The sequence below is a fragment of the Notamacropus eugenii genome, chromosome 1, assembly GCF_028372415.1.
Source record: "Notamacropus eugenii isolate mMacEug1 chromosome 1, mMacEug1.pri_v2, whole genome shotgun sequence".
Classification (NCBI taxonomy): domain Eukaryota; kingdom Metazoa; phylum Chordata; class Mammalia; order Diprotodontia; family Macropodidae; genus Notamacropus; species Notamacropus eugenii.
The window spans coordinates 229061673-229063638 of NC_092872.1; the positions used below are offsets into that span (position 1 = coordinate 229061673).

General features: G+C 46.2%; 1 protein-coding gene across 1 annotated transcript; it reads right to left on the bottom strand.

The window, feature by feature from the left end:
- Nucleotides 1–646: 646 nt before the first annotated feature.
- Nucleotides 647–1692, bottom strand: LOC140513433 (BUD13 homolog). The gene has a single exon (XM_072623144.1). The coding sequence runs from the start codon at nt 1690–1692 to the stop codon at nt 832–834; it is 861 nt and encodes a 286-aa protein (XP_072479245.1). The 3' UTR covers nt 647–831.
- Nucleotides 1693–1966: the final 274 nt, after the last annotated feature.

Sequence of the window (1966 nt, forward strand, 5' to 3'; positions counted from 1 at the left end):
TCATTGTCTCTGTCCAGCAATTGCATCATATTTATTTCCTCTGCATCCACCCCAATGGCCAATACATTAGACACTTACTTTCTTCCAATATATCCAATGGGTATTAGATCACATGTATTTCTGGAAAGGCACCTCTTTCACCTCCATCAAATGAGGTATCCAACCTTCCAGATACACACAAGGGGAAAGTTTTCTTCTTGATGAGACCAGTGCAGTCTGCTTTGATCTCTGTGATCTTGCCCTTTCCTCAGCTTCAAGCTGGTCCTGAAAAATCTGAGTTGGAGCAGGTAAAGAGCTGGTCAGTGTCATCTTCTTCCACTGTACTCAAGTGTGACAAGACTTTCAGCCAGTCCCGACTTAGTCTTAGCACACCCCAGCCTTTCCTTAACCTAAGATCACACCCCAGCCTCTCCCTAACCTAAGACAACACCCCAGCTTCCCCTTAACCTAAGATCAGCTTCTTTGCCTCTACAATCTTTTGTTGTTGTTGTCATTTTTTTTTTTTTTACAAAAATAGAGTTATATTTGTTAGAGAAAAAGAAAAAGCCCAATCAATAATGAACTTTGGAGCACTTGTATGACCCTCAGTGGGGCATGTGTCACTTAAAAGACAGAAGAAGCAGCTATGTGAATGGCTGAAGAATATGTACATTTCCCTGGGTCAAGGTGCCTCCCCCCTCAACCAGATACCAAAGCCTAAGCTCTCCCTCAGGATTATTGGGGGCAACTATGAATGAGTAGTCTTGTAAACTGCTACCCTGGCCCTGCCCAGCTGTCTTATCTGTCCTTTGGCCACCATCAGAACCTACAGCCATTGCTTAGTTACAAGAACTACATATCCTCAGTGCTCCATTTATAGGCAAGCTCCTCAACAGCTTTCTTGTTGGCAAGTCTGATGAAGCGCTTCTCCTCAAAGCCATTGGATCTGTCCACACCATCCCAGCGATACCCAGGCCAGATGTTGAATCTGTTGAGGGGAGGGGCAGGGCCATTGTATCCAGGCCTTTCCTTTTTATCCTTGTTCCTCTTGACCTTATTCTTCTTAATGAACTTGGCCATGGGGTCCCCCTCTCTGTCCTGTTCTCTGAGCATCTGATCCAGGTCCTCATCACTGACGTCCCTAAAGAATGGCTTCTGCATCTCCCTTATTGCATCCTCCATGTTCTGTTGTTGCTGCTGGCTCTGAGCAAGGCCCTTTCCCCACTGAGCATACTGTTCATTTTTCTCAGACTTTTCTTTACGATGTTGCTCTAATTGGTCCAGCTTCTGGTCCCTCTTGAGACCAAACTTATCTCGAAAAATGGTTTCAGTATTTTGGAATTCAACTTCCAGATGTTTGATTTCTTGGCCCTGCCTGCTGAACTCCTGCTGATCTCTTCTGACATATGACACCAACCCCGTTTTGGTCCCAGAAAACAGCTGTGTGGCATTTGCTACAGGAGGCTGACTCCTTTGGGGTGGAGAGAGATCTGAATCCCCAGACCTGTTTTTTTGCTTCCTTCTTGGTGGGGAGAGGTCTGAATTAGAGTCTGCTTTCTGCTTGTTCAGTGGAGGAGTCAGGTCTGAATCAGAGGCCTGCTGGTTGCTCTTCTCAGGAAGAGAAGAATCTATATGATGCCTTTGGAGTTTCTTGGTTGAAGGCTTCCAATGGAACTTCCTGTGCCTAGGAGAAGAGTGTCTGGAGTTAGGCATTGGTTTCCCTGGCCCAAGAGAGGAAGGTGATCGATTTTTATGTCGAGAAGATTCAACCCCATGTCTACTGCTCTTCTTCAGATTCTAGAGAGGACTTGGAAGGGGCTTTACAAGAAAGTGAATGAAAAACATCAGGAGCTAAATCTGGGAGGTTAAAAGAGAACCTTCTGGGTTGCAATGGGTCTGAGGAGTCCTGCCGGGTCCTCCTGGGAGGTGAGGAGTCAGGAGAGTGGTGATGGGTCTTCCTGGATGGGGACTGGTCTGCTTTTGTTCT